At 45.2% G+C, this 19,755-nt stretch overlaps 1 protein-coding gene across 1 annotated transcript in view; it reads right to left on the reverse strand.

Annotated features, from left to right (window-relative positions):
- Positions 1-352: 352 nt before the first annotated feature.
- The window catches only part of ddx27 (DEAD (Asp-Glu-Ala-Asp) box polypeptide 27), a 46,985-nt gene continuing 27,582 nt past the window's right edge, over positions 353-19,755 (reverse strand). Inside the window, exons 15-21 of the mRNA XM_060836263.1 lie at positions 18,116-18,222; positions 12,791-12,887; positions 12,084-12,178; positions 8,929-9,052; positions 8,687-8,783; positions 7,976-8,050; positions 353-822 (exon numbers count right to left, since the gene is read on the reverse strand). Coding sequence (XP_060692246.1) covers positions 807-822; positions 7,976-8,050; positions 8,687-8,783; positions 8,929-9,052; positions 12,084-12,178; positions 12,791-12,887; positions 18,116-18,222 — 611 coding nt within the window. The 3' untranslated portion in view covers positions 353-806. The remainder of the gene's footprint in view (positions 823-7,975; positions 8,051-8,686; positions 8,784-8,928; positions 9,053-12,083; positions 12,179-12,790; positions 12,888-18,115; positions 18,223-19,755) is intronic.

A 19,755-nucleotide genomic window follows, 5' to 3' on the forward strand; every position in this document is an offset into this window, starting at 1 on the left:
TAACCTTGGTCGAAAATTCAGTAAGCCAAACACCTGCTCTCCTATGTCTTTTGGATCAAAATTAAGATTAAGTAGCGGCCATATTTTTGTGATAATGAAAATTTGGGTAAAGTTGCAGCAGAATTCTTGTGTCAGTGAAAATGGATAATTAAAGACTAGGTCATTATTGAAGAGAACTTGAGTTAATTTGCTGAGTTTGCTTTAGATAAATCTGCAGGATACAGTGATACTGTTCGCCGAGCTGGGAATTTGTGTTGCAGATGTTTCGTCCCCTGTCCAGGTGACATCCTCAGTGCTTGGGAGCCTCCTGTGAAGTGCTTCTGTGATCTTTTCTCCAGCACTTATAGTGGTATACCAGTATAAATGCCGGAGAAAAGATTACTGAAGCGCTTCACAGGAGGATCCCAAACACTGAGGATGTCACGAGGACAGGGGATGGAACATCTGCAACACAAATTCCCAGTTTGGCAAACAGAACCACGACAACGAGCACCCAAGCTAAAAATCTTCGCACAAGCTTTGAATACAGTGATAATTATGTGAAATGGTGTTTCTCAGTTATGCATCGAGTCCAACCTACACACAGTACTGAACCCAAAGCAAACACTATTGGTATTTTAGTGAAGGGTGCAAAAATCACAATTCCAACAGGGGTTAAAGGCAAGTGCAATGATTGCTTTTGGTTTTAAAATAGCGATTCTTCCAGATGTGGTACAGACTCACTAATAAATATGGCCCATTTCTGAAAGATGTTCACTCTCGCAATGCATTTTCCAAAACCTTGTTAGTAGCTTCATTGTCATGGTTCATCTCCTCTTGTACCTGAAACACATCACATATACAATCAACATTATGCTGCTTTAACATGCTATCAGTTAACAGTTAAGACCTGAAGAGCTAGATAACAGCAAAACAGGTAATTAGGCAGAAGAATCACATTAAATGCTGGACTTCACACAAGCCAATCAATCAGTTTTGAAAAAACTGAAAATGGTATATGTAGGAGCATACATTTGTTCTTGGTAGATCAGGATAACACCATGTAACAAGACAATATTAACTATTCCACCCAAGGATGACAGGAACCAACCAGATAGGTGAAGGGTCATGTGTTGGGCCACATCAAGGGCAGTTAGTTTCCTGACAAATGAGTGAGGCAGTTAGGAATCTCCAATACTAATTTTCATGGTAAGTCTTCTGATCAAAACTTAAAATTGATGAACAGATCTATTGAATTTTTTTTCTGAAAGTTATAATGGTGGGTTTTCAGTTTTTGAGGTGTGCATTTGTGGTCTGTATACAGCTATAGTAGTGCAATTAAACAAATGGGCAAGTGGTCAGCTGTAATGGCAGCCATGAACAAATTATGAAGTCATAGACCCTTCAATCCAACTCATCCATGCTGACCAGATATTCTAAACTAGTCTCATTTGCCAGCACTTGGCCCATATTCCTCTGGACCCTTTCTATTCATATACCCATTCAGATGCCTTTTAAATATTGTAATTGCAGCAGCCTCTACCAACTCCTCTGGCAGCTCATTCCACACACATACCACCCTCTGCGTGAAACAACTGCTCTTTAGGACCTATTTAAATTTTTCCTCTTACCCTAAACCTATGTCCTCTAGTTCTAGATTCCCCCATAGCAGGAAAGAGACCTTGTCTAATTACCCTATCCCATGTCCCTCATGATTTTATAAACCTCCATAGATTACCCCTCAGCCACAGACACTCCAGTGAAAATTGCCACAGCCTCTTTGGCCTCCCTATAGCTCCAATCCTAGTAACGTCCTTGTAAATCTTTTCTGGACCCTTTCAAGTTTCACAAACATCCTTCTTATAGTAGGGAGTCCAGAATTGCACACAATATTCCAAAAGTGGCCTAATCAATGTCCTGTACAGCTGCAACATGACCTACCAACTCTGATACTCAGTGTTCTACTAAAGGAAAGCACACCAAATGCCATCTTCACTATCCTATATAACTGTGACTCCACTTTCAAGGAACTATGAACCTGCACTCCAAGGTCTCTTTGTTCAACAACACACCTCAGGACCTAACCAATAGCTAAGTACTGTCCTAAATTGCTTTTCCAAAATGCAGCACCTCCAAATTAAACTCCATCTGCCACTCCTCAGCCCATTGACTCATCTGATCAAGAATCCATTGTACTCTGAGGTAACCTGTTTTGCTGTCTACTACACCTCCAGTGTTGGTGTCATCTGCAAAAACAAATTGGGTAACATTCCCAGAGTTCCCAAGGCAAATCAGCTGAAACTGCAGGAAACAATGACTTATCCATCAGAAGACTATCAATATACCAGGAAATTCTTAAGGAAAAGTGGCCAGAAAAGAAATCTCTAATTGTTGCTTTTGACATTTCACCTGTATGCAAGGAGAGATAGGGAAAAATAAATCTAGGTCACAATAAAAATAATCTGCCTGGTCCATTTACCTAACCAGATTCCTTTAAATTGATAACAGGTCAGCTACCTTCGACTACCCCATCCCGGAAGGCGCGCTAGGTTACTTGGGTAAGGTTTTTTTTTCTCCCCTTATTTAAACGCGCAGGCGAGTCACCCGAGGCACTACACGAGTAGTGCCTCCCACCCTTCCACCTCCTCTAACCTAATAATAAGACCAATTGTGACTAGCGGGTAAGTGCTGCATTTTCCTTGTTTGTTTCTTTAGATTTAGTTGGTTTTGTTGTTTTTTTTAAGGAAAGCTTACTTTTAGAGGGATGGCAGTGCAGAGAGGGCAATGTTCCTCTTGCAACATGTATGAGGTGAGGGAAGCCATTAGCGTCCCTGCTGAGTACACTTGCAAGAAGTGCACCCATCTCCAGCTCCTCCAAACCCGTGTTAGGGAACTGGAGCTGGAGTTGGATGAACTGCGGATCATTCGGGAGGCAGAGGAGGTCATAGATCGGAGCTTTAGGCAAGTAGTTACTCCGAAAGTTCAAGATAGATGGGTGACAGTGAGGGGGAGTGGGAGGAGGAAGCCAGTGCAGGGACCCCCTGCGGTCATTCCCCTCAAGAACAAGTATACCGTTTTGGATACTTGTGGGGGGGATGACTTACCAGGGGCAAGCAACGAGGTTCAGGCCTCTGGCACGGAGCCTGGCCCCGTTGCTCAGAAGGGTAGGGTGGAGAAAGGTAGAGCAATAGTTCTTGGGGACTCGATAGTGAGGGGTACAGACAGACGGTTTTGTGGGGGCGACAGGGACTCACGTTTGGTATGTTGCCTCCCAGGTGCAAGGGTACGTGATGTCGCTGATCGTGTTTTCCGGGTCCTTAAGGGGGAGGGGGAGCAGCCCCAGATCGTGGTCCACGTTGGCACCAACGATATAGGTAGGAAGAAGGGTGAGGATGTCAGACAGGCTTTCAGGGAGCTAGGTTGGAAGCTCAGAGTTAGAACAAACAGAGTTGTAGTCTCTGGTTTGTTACCCGTGCCACGTGATAGAGAGTCGAGGAATAGGGAGAGAGAGCAGTTAAATGCGTGGCTACAGGGATGGTGCAGGAGGGAGGGATTCCGGTTTCTGGACAACTGGGGTCCTTTCTGGGGAAGGTGGGACCTCTATAAAAAGGATGGGCTACACCTGAACCTGAGGGGCACCAGTATCCTTGGGGGGAGGTTTGCTAGTGCTCTTTGGGAGGGTTTAAACTAACTCCGTGGGGGCATGGGAACCAGGACTGTAGCTTTAGGGTACAGGACCTTGAGTGTAGGGAGGTTAGGAATAATGCAGTGATCTCTAAGGAGGGTGCCTGTAACCAGAAGGGTGGATTGAAGTGTGTATACTTCAATGCCAGAAGTATAAGGAATAAGGTAGGTGAACTTGCAGCATGGGTTGGTACCTGGGACTTCGATGTTGTGGCCATTACAGAGACGTGGGTAGAACAGGGACAAGAATGGCTGTTGCACGTTCCAGGGTTCAAATGTTTTAGTAGGATCAGACATGGGGGTAAAAAAGGGGGAGGCGTGGCATTACTTGTCAAAGATAGTATCACAGCAGTGGAATGGACGATGGAAGTGGACTTGCCATCTGAGGTAGTTTGGGCTGAGGTTAGAAATAGGAAAGGTGAGGTCACCCTGTTAGGTGTTTTCTACAGGCCTCCTAATAGTCCTAGACAAGTAGAGGATAATATTGCGAGGATGATTCAGGAAAAGAGTGAAGGTAGCAGGGTGGTTGTTATGGGGGACTTTAACTTCCCAGATATTGACTGGGAGAGCTATAGCTCGAGTTCATTAGATGGGTCGGTGTTTGTACAATGTGTGCAGGAGGGTTTCCTGACACAATATGTCGACAGGCCAACAAGAGGGGAGGCTATATTGGATTTGGTTCTAGGTAATGAACCAGGTCAGGTGTTAGACTTGGAGGTAGGTGAGCACTTCGGGGACAGTGACCACAACTCGGTGACTTTTACTTTAGTAATGGAGAGGGATAATCGTGCGCCGCAGGGCAAGAGTTATAGCTGGGGGCAGGGAAATTATGATGCAGTGAGGCATGACTTAGGATGTGTGGATTGGAAAAACAGGCTTCAAGAGAAGAACACTAATGAGATGTGGGGATCGTTCAAGGAGCAGCTACTGCGTGTCCTCGATAGGTATGTACCAGTCAGGCATGGTGTAAAGGGCCTTGTGAGGCAGCCGTGGTTTAGTAAGGAATTGGAGTCCCTTGTGAAAGGGAAGAAGGCGGCATATGTAAAGATGAGGCGTGAAGGTTCAGTAGGGGCGATTGAGAGTTATAAGGTAGCCAGGAAGGAGCTAAAGAGGGAGCTAAGAGAAGCGAGAAGGGGACATGAAAAGTCTTTAGCTGGTAGGATTAGGGAAAACCCAAAGGCTTTCTATAGGTATGTCAAGAATAAAAGGATGACTAGGGTAGGTATCGGTCCAGTCAAGGATAGTAGTGGGAAGTTGTGTGTGGAGGCGGAGGAGATTGGAGAGACATTAAATCAGTACTTTTCATCAGTATTCACTCAGGAACAGGACACTGTTGCTGATGTGAATATGGAATCACAAATAATTAGAATGGATGCCCTGGAAATATGCAGGGAAGAGTTTTTGGGAATATTGGAAAGGATGAATATAGATAAGTCTCCTGGGCCTGATGGCATTTACACCAGGATCCTATGGGAAGCTCGGGAGGAGATAGCAGAGCCATTGGCCTGGATTTTTATGTCGTCATTGTCAACGGGAATAGTACCAGAGGACTGGAGGATAGCGAATGTGGTCCCATTGTTCAAGAAAGGGAGTAGGGATAGCCCTAGTAACTATAGGCCAGTGAGTCTGACTTCAGTGGTGGGCAAAGTCTTAGAGAGAATGGTAAGGGATAAGATTTATGAACATCTGGGTAGGAATAACGTGATCAGGGATAGCCAGCATGGTTTTGTGAAGGGCAGGTCGTGCCTCACAAACCTTATTGAGTTCTTTGAGAAGGTGACTAAGGAAGTGGACGAGGGTAAAGCAGTAGATGTTGTGTATATGGATTTTAGTAAGGCGTTCGATAAGGTTCCCCATGGTAGGCTAATGCTAAAACTACGGAGGTATGGCATTGAGGATACATTAGAGGTTTGGATTAGAAATTGGCTGGCTGGAAGGAGACAGAGGGTAGTAGTTGATGGATTATGTTCATCTTGGAGTGCAGTTACTAGCGGTGTACCACAAGGATCTGTTTTGGGACCATTGCTTTTCGTTATTTTTATAAATGATCTAGAGGAAGGACTTGAAAGCTGGGTAAGCAAGTTTGCGGATGACACAAAAGTCGGTGGAGTTGTGGATAGTGAGGAAGGAAGTGGTAGGTTACAGCGGGATATAGATAAGTTGCAGAGCTGGGCGGAAATGTGGCAAATGGAATTCAATGTAGCTAAGTGCGAAGTCGTTCACTTTGGTAGGAATAACAAGATGATGGATTACTGGGCTAATGGTAGGCTACTTGGTAGTGTGGATGAGCAGAGGGATCTTGGTGTCCATGTACACAGATCTCTGAAAGTTGCCACCCAGGTAAATAGTGCTGTGAGGAAGGCATATGGTGTACTGGGCTTTATTGGCAGAGGAATTGAGTTCCGGAGTCCTGAGGTCATGTTGCAGTTGTATAAGACTCTGGTGAGGCCTCATCTGGAGTATTGTGTGCAGTTTTGGTCGCCATACTATAGGAAGGATGTGGAAGCTTTAGAACGAGTGCAGAGGAGGTTTACCAGGATGTTGCCTGGAATGGTAGGAAAATCTTATGAGGAAAGGCTGAGGCACTTGGGGCTGTTCTCATTGGAGAAGAGAAGGTTTAGGGGAGATCTGATAGAAGTGTATAAGATGATTAGGGGTTTAGATAGGGTAGATACTAAGAACCTTTTACCGCTAATGGAGTCAGGTGTTACTAGGGGACATAGCTTTAAATTAAGGGGTGGTAGGTATAGGACAGATGTTAGGGGTAGATTCTTCACACAGCGGGTTGTGAGTTCATGGAATGCCCTGCCCGTATCAGTGGTGAACTCTCCTTCTTTATGGTCATTTAAGCGGGCATTGGATAGGCATTTGGAAGTTATTGGGCTAGTATAGGTGAGGTAGGATTCGGTCGGCGCAACATCGAGGGCCGAAGGGCCTGTACTGCGCTGTACCCTTCTATGTTCCATCCCATTAAAATTTGCACTGTGTGTGACTCTTTCACGCCAGTCCCTTCAGCTGAGGTACCAGAGACTGATGATTAACACTGACAAAAACATGGTCAAGAGCTGAGCAGAAAATTGCATAATTTAAGAAGAGTGATTTTGCTGTATCACAGCACCAGGGACCCAGGTTCGATTCCACCATTGGGGCGACTGCCTGTGTTGAGTTTGCACTTTCTCCCAGTGTCTGCTCGAGTTTCCTCTAGGTGTTCCAGTTTTCTCCCAAAGTCCAAAGATGTGCAGGTGAAGTGGACTAGTCATGCTAAATTGCCCATAGTGTCCAGGGATGTACAGGTGAGGTAGATTAGCCAAGGGAACTACACAGTTACAGGGAAAGTGTAGGGGGGTGGGTCTGGGTGGGATGCTTTTCGGAGGGTTGGTGTGGACTGATGGGTGAACTGGCCAGTTTCTTCACTGTAGGGATTCTATGATTCTAAACTGTCTGCATCACCCAATGCTCAATTACATCATTAATAAGTTACTATCACAAAATCAACTAGGAGAAAGTGAGGACTGCAGACGCTGGAGATCAGAGCTGAAAAATGTGTTGAAGCCTGAAGAAGGGCTTATGCCCGAAACATTGATTCTCCTGCTCCTTGGATGCTGCCTGACCTGCTGCGCTTTTCCAGCAACACATTTTTCAGCACTTACCACAAAATCAAACAGAATAAAAAGTACAGGTTTCCTTTGGGTTAATGGATCTCAGCTAGGGCACTGAAATTAGTTTTGAACACAGTGGAGCAAATGGGATGGATTAGGAGAGAATTTAAAAATCAAAGTTGCAATTACATAGCGCCTCCACAACCAAAGAATGTTCCAAAACAGTTATCAGTCAATAAAATACTTCTAAACAGTTTACACTTTTGCAATGTCGCAGAACAAATTAGCCACAGCTCTTACTCCAGATCAAAGATACAATTTTGTGGACATTGAACCACACCTGAAAGACCAACCTTGGATGATGGACCAGAGGTCTGTTTGTGCCTGTGGAACTGCATCAAAGCCAACTCGACTTGGCGCATTCAGGAGAGGACAGAAACATCGAGAATAATGCTCGCTTTTAAAATAAATCCAAACAACTCTGAGAACTTGGGGGATTTCTCAATTTGATGAGCATAATGAGAGACTGATACGTTTTCATGTTGAAGGACAAGAACAATTACAGCACATAATTCAACTTAATCATCATTCGTGATTTGGGCTGTGGAACCACTGGTTTTGTGACCATAACTATACATGCAGTGGTAGCCCTTTTCCAATCCGCTGGAGGAGTAGCCAATAAGAAATATTTGTTTTACAGCAGAACCATTTACCTGGACTTGGATTTAAAGGAACCGCCTTTTTTGTGTTGCTTTATCCCCAGCCTCTTTCGATCCTCAAAGGATGGCCTGCAGAGAAACCAATATTATATCAATAATTCTTTTGATATGCTGCAGAAAATGTTTTTTTTAAAACCATTTACACAAGAGATCCCTTTCAAAGGGTATGTAAAGGTCAGCCTGCCTTTGACTGCTCTGTCTGGTCAGATTCAACAGTTTATTTAGTTCTTTCACATGTCTCACTTTGGTAAGATACAAAGGGTGGTGGCAACAACAGTTACACCATCAGGAGAAAAGATTTGCAAAATGTAAAAACAAAGTTGTGCACATCATTCAATACAACTCAGGTAGAGTTAACTCAGCTATACATTCAAGATAGCTTTTCAGAATATCTATTCACAAGGAAACCTCCCTTTTACCCAAGAATATCCACAACAGCAGTGCTGACTTCTGCCCTTACTATATATAAAAGGCACCTCTCATCTACGCAGCACATCTTGCTATCCGATGAAGGTTCTCTACTGTCCAACTCGGCTCCATTGTCCTCTGAAGCTCTGGCCACCTGAGTGATTCCACAAAGGTGGGGAACCCTCCCCTTCCCGTCCAACTACATGCAGCTGTTCCACTCCCAAACACAATATTCATACACATTGTTCAGTGCTGGTCCCCATTCACCCATCAGATCAATAATTTAATGCTACTCACCCAGCTCTGTACTGTTTAAGGGCCTTTTGACTTGTGTTTGTTAATTCTTCATCAAACACAGATTTCTTTGATTTGTTTCTTCTGTTCTTTTTACCCTCTGAAGATAACAAAAATGTGCTCAATATATAAATACATTTTAAACTGCATCATTCAGTAGAAACAATTTCTACAGCAAAAGTGTTGTTGCATCAGAAATACACTGGACTCTGGTTTCACCCACACCAGTGAGACTGTTCATGTACCTGCTGTGGACTTTGGTTCATCCTCAGGCATCACTCTCGCTCTCTTTGGCTTACGGCCTCGCTTAGCAACACGTTCTGCGTACATCTGCGATTTCGTGATTTCAAACTGTGTCCTCTCTTCTGCCTGAAGTAAATGAGAAGACATTACCAAACCTACTGTAATAGACCACAACCTCCCACACGGCAATCACCTGAAGCCAGTGTTTTTCAGGTACCAAAGGTCACTGAGTAATGAGATAGGTTGATTGTCTCTATCTCCTAAACAGAGCATCCCTGACATCACCAATGCCATGACAGGGATGTATCAAGCTGACCTCAAGCATTTCCACAAACAAAGAGGGAGAGAAATTTTGAAAATCCACCAACGATCAGTCAAATGGCACTGTGCAGAGTTTTCTGATCTAATAGAAGACAGTGAGGTCTGCAGATACTGGAGATCAGAATGGAGTATGCGCTGCTGGAAAAGCACAGCAGGTCAGGCACCATCCGAGGAGCCGCAGAATCTATGTTTCGCGCCGGAGCCCTTCATCAGGAATGAGGCTGGGAGTCTCGGGGCTGGAGAGATAAATAGATGGGGGGTGGGGGGGGGGTGGGGGGGGGTGGGGAGGTAGCTAAGAGTGCAATAGGTGGATGGAAGTGGGGTTGTGGACCTGACCAGGTAGTCACGGAGGGAACGGTCTTTGTGGAAAGCAGATAGAATTGGGGAGGGAAATATATCCCTGATGGCGGAAATGTTGGTGGATGATGCGATTTATGTGGAGGTTTGTGGGGTGGAAGGTGAGGTTCCTTAACAACCCACCCTCCCCTTCTGGCACTTTCCCCTGCCAGTGCAGAAACTGCAAAACCTGCGCCCACACCTCCCCCCTCACCTCCATCCAAGGCCCCAAAGGAGCCTTCCACATCCATCAAAGTTTCACCTGCACATCCACCAATGTCACTTATCATATCCGTTGCTCCTGATGTGGGAGACTGGATGCCTTCCCGCAGAGCGCTTCAGGGAACATCTCTGGGACACCCGCACCAATCAACCCCACCACACTGTGGCTGAACATTTCAACTCCCCCTTCCACTCTGCAGAGGACATGCAGGTCCTGGGCCTCCTCAGGTCACCACTCCCTCCCTACCCGATGCCTGGAGGAAGAACGCTTTATCTTCCATCTCGGAACACTTCAACCCCAGGGCATCAATGTGGACTTCACTAGTTTCCTCATTTCCCTCCCCCACCCCCCCTCCCCCTTTACCCCAGTTGCAACTTTCTAGCTCAGCACCACCCTCATGATCTGTCCCACCTGTCAATCTTCCTTCCCACCTATCCGCTCTACCCTCCTCTCCGACCTCTCACCTTTACCCCTTCCACCATCCACCTATTGCACTACCAGCTACCTTCTATACCCCTCCTATTTATCTCTCCAGCCCCGAGGCTCCCAGCCTCATTCCTGATGATGGGCTCCGGCCTGAAACATCAATTTCCCTGCTCCAGATGCTGCCTGACCTGCTGTGTTTTTCCAGCAACACTGACTTGATCTAGTAGGCTACTCTTCTTCACTATCTCCAATGAGTTTCGCATTGGGAATAACCCTGAGATTAATACCCAAGCTCATTGCACTGATAGTCCTGACAAGAATCGATAGACAGTGCTCGCCACGTGCATTAATACCAGGTTCTCTTTACTAACCCGTTTTTTCATTTTTTTCCATTCCTTCATTCAACTGTAGTTCTGTATTATCCAAATACAGAACGGTGGCACAGTGGTTAGCACTGCTGCCTCACAGCACCAGAGACCCGGGTTCAATTCCCGTCTCAGGCGACTGACTGTGTGGAGTTTGCACATTCTCCCTGTGTCTGCATGGGATTCCTCCGGGTGCTCCGGTTTCCTCCCACAGTCCAAAGATGTGCAGGTTAGGTGGATTGGCCATGCTAAATTGCCCGTAGTGTTAGGTAAAGGGGTAAATGTAGGGGAATGTGTGGGTTGCGCTTCGGTGGGTCAGTGTGGACTTGTTGGGCTGAAGGGGCTTGTTTCCACACTGTAAATTTAAAAACAACCCTTTCAAACCCACATTTCCACACCTTATCAGCATACAGAACAATACAATCCCCATCAGGTTTTCACGAAACATTACCTGTTAAGTACCTTTTAACTGGGCCATTATCCCTTTAAGAAACTGACAAATCTGTGCTTGCATGAAACTGCATGAATGAACGAACGAAACTCATACTGACAAATAGTAAATAAATCTCACCACACAGCTGAAGCCATCAATTTACTATCCTTTATTCTCCTATTACAATCTCTAACTTATTTGGAGCATATAGGCCTACTTTTTTTTATACAAACACTACTAATTAAAAGACAAAAGAACTAATAGCTCTAATTATGCAAGCAGCCTGGACAGAAGGAGCAGCCAGCACATTCTTAACCCATTTCCTATCTCCCAGGATAGAAACCCTTCAAACTGCTGTTTACTATAGTAATGATATATAAGAACAGCGTATAAAGGGGCTCTTGTAAGAACTGTACTTCAGGGTTCATTTGCTGCCTCGACCTTGAGCTGTGATTGCTGAATACTGGAGGCTATTTTTGCCACTCACTGATTTCGGTCGTTATTTGAACACAAACCCACAACACTAATCAGGAACAAAAACTTGGCTTATTGTGCTTCTAACCTCCCTAACTGAAAGACATGGGAGATCAACTGTATTTTATTACACTGTCCTGGTTGAGATTAGACACCTCAGCAGAGATCTGGGGTTAAGCCTGAGATGTGCTAGATTGCCTAGTTTATTTCCACATTTACTCTCAGTCAGCCGTGAGGAAGCTGTGAACTTCCGTACTCCTTATCTGCCCGTAAGAGGCAGGAGCAGAATTAGGCCATTCAGCCCATCAAGTATGAACCATCATTCAATGGGATTGTGGCTGATCTGACCATCCTCTTTCCTGCCTTATCCTCATAACCCTCAATTTCTTTACTAATAAAAAAAACCTGTTGAGATCAGTCTCTAATACAGATATCAATCCAAGCTCATTACTCCTTTACAGTAAAGAATTTCACAGCCTAACTACCCAGAGAGACAATATTCATGAGTTATCATCAGGGATAATGCTCCAAAATAATTCAGGGGTTGATTAAATCCACAAAACACTAAATGGTACTTACAGTCATCTCTCCTCTCTTCTTAATACTTTCCATGAGCAACTTTCTCTTCTTTTTGCCTCTTAAGGCAATGTCGAATTCCTGAAGAGCCTTTGCCACTGCATTTAAAACAAAGGTTGACCATATTTATCATGTGCAATATTTCTGTCAGGTTTTACATGACTAATATCTCCGTTCACATTTAATGGGAACTGGTTGTGTAAGCACTGAAAGATGTAATTACACTTCCCTCCAGAGATAACATTCCTACACCATGCCAGAATGTTTTCAGCCTGATGAGTTCCTTTTTATGCATTCATGGGATGTGGGCATCACTGGTTAGGCCAGAATTTATTACCCACCCCTAATCGGGAAGGGAGCAGTTAAGGGTGAACCACATTGCTGCGTGCCCTGGAAATATACACAGGTCAGACCACATTTTCTCCCCTAAAGGACATTACTGAAGCTGATGGCGTCTTCCAACAATCGACAATGGTTTCATGACCATCGTTAGTTTCTCAATTCCAGATAGTTATTACGTGGGCTTTAACCAATTGAAATAGATAGGTTAAGACTTTTGTTAGAATTGTAGATTGTCAGCCAAATGAGTTTAGCATTAATCTTATGATCATTTTCCCTTTATATCATATCATAAGTAGTCACTATAAAAACTATACATTCCATGCTGTGTCATCTAATAGGGCTGCTACACTCTACAGAATGAAGCTCACTTTTCTCTTTCTTCCGTTCCTCTCTGGTTTGAAACCAGGTACGCTCTGGTCTTGTCTCGTTGCTGTCCTTCTGTAACTTGTTTTTGGCAGTGTTAATCTGCAACAACAAATACGCATCGCTTTGAGATAGAAAACACCCTACAGGCAAAGTGATCCAACGATGGCTACCAAGTTAAGGTTTGCATTCAATCAAAGGAAAAATGGGTTATGAAGTTGCTGGGAAAAAAGACATAGGCTATCATCGTCTAAAAATAGGTGGCGATCACCTTCACGGAATTGGGACTGGTTCTGGTGGATTGAAAGGCAAATGTAATCTCGCTATTTAGGAAGAGAAAGAGAGGAGACAGGAAACGAGACGTGCTAGCTCAACATCAGCAGCGAGGAAATGCTAGAATATTTTGTAAAAACTGTGATAACCCGACATTTGAAAAGTTTTGGTAAGATTAGGCAGTCAGCATAGATTTTTTCTTAAAACAGGGAAATCATATTTGATAACCCTGTTAGATTACTTGAAGGGTGCTATAGCAGACTAGATAAGGGGAGACCAGAGACTGAGGTGTTCAGAATTTGAGAAGAGCCCATACAAGAGATCAGCAAATAAAATTACAGCGCTTGGAATTGGAGATAATATACTGGTATGAATTTAGAATTGGTTAATGAACAGAAATCAAAGTACAAACGAACCTCGATTATCTGAATACCAATTATCCGAAAATTGGATTATCCGAAGGAGATCTCAAGGTCCCAATGGAAACATGACATCAAAGACATGTTTTCAACAGTGACCGCATCTTTTGTTTACAGTCTCCAAATGACTGACTGCCTGCCCTCTGATTCTCACTGCACTTTCCTTGGAGTTCTACACAGAAGTGGGTGGCACGGTAGCACAGTGGTTAGTGCTGCTGCTTCACAGCGCCAGAGACCCGGGTTCAATTCCCGCCTCAGGCAACTCTGTGTGTGGAGTTTGCACATTCTCCCTGTGTCTGTGTGGGTTTCCTTCGGGTGCTCCGGTTTCCTCCCACAGTCCAAAAATGTGCAGGTTAGGTGAATTGGCCATGCCAAATTGCCCGTAGTGTTAGGTGAAGGGTTAAATGTAGGAGAATGGGTCTGGGTGAGTTACGCTTCGGCGGGTAGGTGTGGACTTGTTGGGCCGAAAGGTCTGTTTCCACACACTAAGTAATCTAATCTAATCTAACTCAGGTGTACCCTAAACCCCACTTCCCGAGATAATCTCTCCAACATTGTCCTGCCCTGTAATGGGCAATGGTGGAACCTGTCAAAAAGATGCAGTAAAAAGTTGTGTATGTGGCTGTGCGTGTGCACTATTTGGAAACTTAACTCACAAAGGCAACTGCAACAGTCTTACTGTTAGTGTCCAGTCCCCCAGTCCCTGGGGGCTGGCGGGGGGGAATGGCGTTGCACAGGGGAAGGGGGCGGGGGGGGCGGTGTCGCACAGGGGAAGGGGGCGGGGGCGCAATGTCGCACGGGGAAGGGGGCGGTGTCACACGGGGAAGGGGATGGTGTCACACGGAGCTGGGGGGGGGCGGGGGGGAGAGAATGGTGTTGCATGGGGCTGGGGGTGTAGGCAATGTTGCACCGGGAAGGAGGCGGGATGGCGGTGTCGCACGGGGCTGGAGTGGGGGAGGGGTTGTGTTGGACGGTACCGTGGGTGAGGGAGGGTGGTGTTGTTCAGGACTGGGGGCGAGGTGGGTGGTGGTGTTGGACATTGCTGGGGACAGGAGGGTGTTGTTGTTCAGAGTTGGGGGTGGCGTTGGACAGGGTTGGGAGCGGGGTGGGGAGGTGTTGGACACAGTGGGGATGGTGTTGGACAGGGTTTGGAGGTGAGGGGGGGCTGAGGGGAGTGTTGGATGATGCCGGGGGGGGTGCGTGGTGCTGCTGTTCAGGGTTGTGGGTGCTGTTGGGGACGGAGGCGGTGTTGGGCGGGGTGGTGTGGGGTTGGTGTTGGATGGGGCTTGGATGCGAGGGGGGCTAGTGTTGGGGGCGGGGGTGTGTGGTGCTGGACCGTGTTGGGGACGTGGACAGGGGGTGGATGTGGTGTTGAACGGTGCTGGGGGGTGGGGGCAGGGCGGTGTTGGACTATGCCAGGGGCAGGGCGGGGGACGGGCAGATGGTGTTGTACAGGGTTGGGGGCGGAGGGGTGGTGTTGGACGGTTCTACAGGCAGGGGACAGTGCCGGGCGGGGGGTGGTATTGTACAGGGTTGGGGACAGGGGGATGTTGTTGGACAGTGTCAGGGGCGAGGGGTGCAGTGTTGGATGGGGTTGGGGGCAAAGGGGGATGGGCAGTGTTGGACGGTGCTAGGGGTGGGGGACAGTGTTGGACCGGATTGGGGGAGGAGAGGGGGCCTCACGCACTGTGCTGCTGCAGTCTCCTGAACAGGGAGCACATTTTAAAAACCGAGCCCCAAATGAAAGGCATTCAATCGATTAACCAAATAATCAATTATCCAAATGAAATAGTGCCTGCCCATCATGTTCGGATAATCGAGGTTCCCCTGTACAAGAACAATCCAATTGTTCTAAGAGGGGCAGGTTATGACTAGTGGAGTTACACAGGATCAGCACTTGACCCCAGCTAGTCACAATTAAAAAAATATTTCATGGGACATTAATAGAGTCATACAGCATGGAAACAGACCCCTTCATCCTGACCAGATTTCCTCAACGAATCTAGCCCCACTTGTTTGTGTTTGGTCCCTATCTGTCTAATCTCTCCTCTCCTATTTACCTGTCCAAATGTCTTTTAAATGCAGCAATTGTACTTGTATCTGCCACTTCTCTAGCACCACCCTCTGCGTGCAAAGCTGCCCCTCAGGTTCCTTTAAATATTTCCCCTCTCACCTTAAACCTATGCCTTCAGTTTTGGAATCCCCAACCTTGGGGGAAAAGACCTCAGCTATTCTAAGCATACCCCTCATGATTTAGTGAACCTCTATAAGGTCAGTCCTCAGCCTCCAATGTTCCAGGTAAAAAAAGTCCAGGCTGATCCAGCAACTCCTAACTCAAATCCTCCAGTCTCAAAGTTCCTTGTAAATCAATCTTGCATGGTTTCCAGTTTAATAACATCCTCCTATAACAGGGCAACAGGACTGTATATGCAGTCTCCAAATGTTGTCTTACAAATGTCTTGTCCAGCTGTAACATGACAGCCCAACTCCTGTACTCAGTACTCTGACCAATGAAGGTAAACATATCAAATGCCTTCTTCACCAGCCTGTCTACCTGCAACTCTTCTTTCAAGGAACTATGCACCTGCTACCCTAGGTCACTTTGTTTGACAATACTCCCCAGGGCCCTACGAATAACTCAAGTCTTTCTCTGGTTTGTCATATCAAAATGTAACACTAATCTAAATTAAACTTCATCTGCCATTCCTCGGCCTACTGGTCCAGTTGACCAAGATTCCATTGTTCTCTTACATAACCTTCTTCACTCTTCACCATACCATCAACCTTGGCATCATCTGCAAACTTACTAACCATGCTTCCTACATGCTCATCCAAATCATTTACATAAATGACAAACAACAGTGCCCCAACACAGATCCTTGCGAAGCACCGCTGGTCACAGACCTCCAGTCAGAACTACACCCTCTACCACTTACCATCAAGCCAATTTTGTATCCAATTGGCTAGCTCACAGTGGATTCCACATAATCTAACCTTGATAACCAGTCTCCCATGTGGAATTTTGTTGAAGGCCTTGATAAAGCCCACGTATACAAGTCTACCACTCTGTCTTCATCTATCTTCTTGGCCACCTCTTCAAAACTCAATCAAGTTTGTGAAACATGATCTGGTAAGGCCAGCATTCATTGCCCATCCCTAATGACCCAGAGGGCAAGTTAATAGTCAACTACATTGCTATGGGTCTGGAGTCACATGTGGGACCAGGTAAGGATGGCAGTGTCTGTCCCTGAAGCACATTAGTGAACCAGATGGGTTTTTAAATGACAGTCGACAGTGCTTTCATGGTCAGCATCAGACTAACTTTATTTGTAAATTGCAGATTTTTATTGAACTCAAATTCTATCATCTGCTATAGTTGGACTTGAACTCGACAGGGTAGACTCAGGAAACGTGTTGTCTACGGCTGGCGGTCCTAGAATCAGGGAATGTCATCTCAAAAAGAGAGACAGACTATTTAGGACTGAAGAAAGGGAGAACACAGATGCTGGAAAGTCAGAATCGAAAAAGGGTGGCGCTGGAAAAGCACAGCAGGTCGGGCAGCATCCGAGGAGCTGGGGAGTCGATGTTTCGGGCATAAGCTCTTCATCAGGAATCCTATTAGACTTCTTCATTCATGCAGTACAGACCAATATTGAATTTGTCTCCCTAATTGTTTGCTGTGCCTGCATGTTAGCTTCCAGTGACTCATGATCAAAATTACATGCGTCCTTTTTGACATCAACACTCCCAATCTCTCACTATTTAGGAAATTCCCTTAATTTCTGTTTTCCGTACCAAAGATAACTCCATTTTGTCCACACTACATAGATTGATTTGTAGGTCTTAAAGACATCGTGAGATAGCAGGACAGTGTGGGGAAATGGCATTGAGGTAGATCAGCCATGATTTCATGGAATAGTGAAAGTGGCTAGAGGGGCTGAATGGCCTACTCCTTCTAAACAGGTAGACCAGGTTCAACAAGTGCTTGCTGATTGCAGAGAAGCAGATCATTTCCTCACAGTGTAGTTTATCATAAAACATTGCAATAACTAGACTAACCTACTCCACAACAGTTCACCAGTAATGTAAGGGGAATAAAAAATCTATGACAGAAACTCTCCACCTGTTGATACATTTCTTGACATTAAATCGCAACAGGTTAAAAAAAAATCTTTTGGCAATGACCCCCTTTAGCCCAGTATATCAGATTGTGAATCAGAACCGGAGGCAGATATTAGCACACGCACAGCTTGCAGTTACTTAACATTTGTGATATACAGAACAACCTTGATTTTCCAAATGAGACGGGCGGGGAGTATTTTGTTCAGATAACTGATTATTCAGATAACGAATAATGTTTTTATGGGATCTTGCGATCTTGTTTGGATAATCCGAAATTCAGATATTTGATATTTCAGATAACTGAAGTTGTTCTGTATATAATTTTAAAAAGCTAACATTTTAATAAATTATTGTCAACTCTGGCAGAGGCCGCCACTTACTAAAAGACTGTGATGAATGTTCCCAGTATTTGATCACCTGCTGGCCCACCCTTAACACTTGGTTGGTCATGTAAACCACGTGAAAAAGGGAGGGGAGGGGGGTCAGTCTAGTCCTTAAAGTTTACATGCAACATACCTGAGCCTCCGATCGCTGAAGCATCTTCTCCTCCTTTTCTAGCTGCAGCACAGCATAGATTTCCTTTTCCAGTTTCTCAATCTTGTCCCTGAACTTCAACACCACCTCTGTGAAGAGAGTGACCAGGGAATCAGCATGAGATTACATTTACGAAAGGTCACATACATGTCACAGGGGCTCTGGTGCCACGCCCCCTGCCTGGAGGTGCCGCACTGTTGGGTTACAGTACATTCAGGGTCAATAGCCCTCCTGCATCATGCCAAGTAGCAATTTCACAGTTATGAGCCTAGACAATGAATAATAGAAGGCTTTTTAACTATGGAATGCTGCCCTCACCTAAAGCCCACATCTTTCTTCAAACGCCAGGGCATCAGACAAACTGGAGTAAACTCTATATAAAAACTATGGTCAACAGTGCCAATATTCTTTACTTGCTTCAACAACATGTAACTGACAGTGAAGATGCTCACAAGGAGTTACAGAATGCTGGGGAACTGTTGCAATATGAAAGGGCAGTCACGTGAGAGTCTGTTTCACACGTGATTCCCATTTAAACAGAAGGACATGTGGTGTAACAGTTGGATTCTTATTAAGGGTGCAGATGACAAGTCTTGTTTTTTTGCATGTTGTGCTCAAACTGCTTTCTCTCCCTCACAAATTTAATTTTAAAAAAAGGCCATTCAGCCCACTGTGGTTGATGCTGCTGGGATAGTGTCATAGAGATGTACAGCATGGAAACAGACCCTTCAGTCCAATCCATCCATGCCAACCAGATATCCCAACCCAATCTAGTCCCACCTGCCAGCATCCGGCCCATATCCCTCCAAACCCTTCCTATTCATAAACCCATCCAAATGCCTCTTAAATGTTGCAATTGTACCAGCCTCCACCACTTCGACCCATCTTCTGCTGCAGGCACAACACTTTGCAAAACAACATTGATACAAGGACCAACCACACTGCAGCACCTAGTCCTAATGATTAGACAGCGAGGGTCAGCAGGTTATTTTAAGAGAACATCAGATCCAAATCCATTTCTTATCAAACATGCCACTGCAAACACAGCTTTCCAGCAGAAGTAATTTGATGATGATCAGGAGCCATACAGCACCTAACAAATACAAGCGGGAAATCCAGAGGCTATGGGGCAGCAACCACAAGACCTGAAAGAGTTCATAAATTGTTTTAAAATCTATACTTGTTTCATATTTAAAATGGACTTTGGTGCACTAAAACATGATTGCTGTTGATCCCATGATGCAAATAGACTACAAATCTGGCAAATTCCAACTAGGAGAGGAGAGAATTTATACCATCCTCTTAGAACCTCAGGCTCTTGCATTGTATGAACACTGCAGTCAAACTAACACAAACGAATGGTAAACACTGCATCTTCCCCAGCAGAACTGGGAACAAAGAACAGCTATCAAATCTCATGACACCTAAAGTAGCAGCATTGGCAGCATCTATCTCATACAACTAACAATGGGCTTTGAATAGGGCCACACAAACTCAACCTCATTAACCTTAGGAAGCTGCTAACAATCCCATTTATGGCCAAGATGAATACTGGATCCATGGCCAGAGGGTTAGAAACCAATTGTTAAATTAAAACTGACTCCTTAATGGGCCCATCACAT

This window comes from Hemiscyllium ocellatum, chromosome 15 (genome assembly GCF_020745735.1).
Source record: "Hemiscyllium ocellatum isolate sHemOce1 chromosome 15, sHemOce1.pat.X.cur, whole genome shotgun sequence".
Classification (NCBI taxonomy): Eukaryota; Metazoa; Chordata; class Chondrichthyes; order Orectolobiformes; family Hemiscylliidae; genus Hemiscyllium; species Hemiscyllium ocellatum.